The sequence below is a fragment of the Dinoponera quadriceps genome, unplaced genomic scaffold (genome assembly GCF_001313825.1).
Source record: "Dinoponera quadriceps isolate SergipeBrazil2010 unplaced genomic scaffold, ASM131382v1 scaffold1146, whole genome shotgun sequence".
Classification (NCBI taxonomy): Eukaryota; Metazoa; Arthropoda; class Insecta; order Hymenoptera; family Formicidae; genus Dinoponera; species Dinoponera quadriceps.
The window spans coordinates 85,908-87,022 of record NW_014555229.1 but is presented as its reverse complement, the minus strand read 5'-3'; the positions used below and the strand labels follow the sequence as shown (position 1 = coordinate 87,022).

Below are 1,115 nucleotides of genomic sequence, written 5' to 3'. Positions count from 1 at the left end.
TTCCCCCCCCCCCCCCCCCCCGGATGCGTACAAAACAAATCGATCGAAGAATTAAAAATATAGCGTATCCCAATGAAAAAAAAAAAATATATATATATAATAATAATAATAATAATAATAAATGCGTCACCTCTCTAAGATTAGCTATGACAGCTCGACCATCCAATTAAGATTCTCGATTGAGCCAATGATTGAGACAATTTACCCCACCGCCCGCGTGTGCAAAACAAATCGGCCAAAGAGAAATTAAAAATAACCCCTTCCCCCCTCCAAGACGAACTCCCGTCCGTGCAACGTCGGTCGTGAATTTTTTTATAAAGAAAGAATCCGCGGAGTAATTAAAGCTCGGTTTAACTTCTACTAATGTTTACGGGACGATGCCGCGCGGGCTTCTACTCAGCGGGCGAGATGAATTAAAAAGAGAAAGGACGAGAAAGAGAGAGAGAGAGAGAGAGAGAGAGAGAGGGAGAAAGGAAAAAAAAGAGGTAATTCGCAGCATCTGACCGGCGATTTCTGCTCGCTCGCGCGGGTGATTAGATCGGGACGACGACGACGAGTCCCTCCCATCGTCCGTGAGACGACAAACGGCGCGTAACGCAAACAGACGCTGCGATATTTACACAATACGTCGCTGTTCCTGCTGCCGCAGTTGCACGAGCAACCGCACGTGAACGGCAAGCCCTTCTTCCTCGCCTTGCCCTTCACCATCTTGCCACCGTTCTCTCTCTCTCTTTCCCTCTTGGCTATCTTCCCCGTCAACCGAAGAGCCCGGCGGTCCACCTCCTTCCTCCACCTTCCGCTTCTTCGACGACGATCCTCCCGCGGAGGGAAGCGTTTCCTCGAGCGTCGTCGGCGCACTGGTGACGAAGCACTGTCGCGGGGCACTGGCGCGCGGTCCAACAGGTAACGTTCGAAATCCCGTATGCGACGCGTGCACGCTCGTGCAGGTGGTGATGATGACACGCGTCGCGGAAGAGATCGAACGAGATATAACGCAGCGGCTGTGATGACGGCGGGGTTTTAGTTAATGTCTCTTCCCCGGCACTGGTATCGGTGCAAATTAGCACCGGTGACGTCGTCGTCGACGCACTGTTTGCTGCCCCCCCTCCCCCCCC

General features: G+C 52.4%; 1 protein-coding gene across 24 annotated transcripts in view; it reads right to left on the bottom strand.

Annotated features, from left to right (window-relative positions):
* Nucleotides 1–1,115, bottom strand: part of LOC106743577 (ankyrin-3-like) — a 116,212-nt gene that overhangs the window by 58,169 nt on the left and 56,928 nt on the right. The window contains exon 1 of one of the 24 annotated variants that reach the window (XM_014617562.1): nt 621–972. The exons of 22 other annotated variants lie outside the window; for them this stretch is intronic. In XM_014617562.1, coding sequence (XP_014473048.1) covers nt 621–708 — 88 coding nt within the window. In that variant the 5' untranslated portion in view covers nt 709–972. Of the gene's footprint in view, nt 1–620; nt 973–1,115 lie in introns of those variants that run through there. One more of the 24 variants, XM_014617563.1, reaches the window with a different exon arrangement.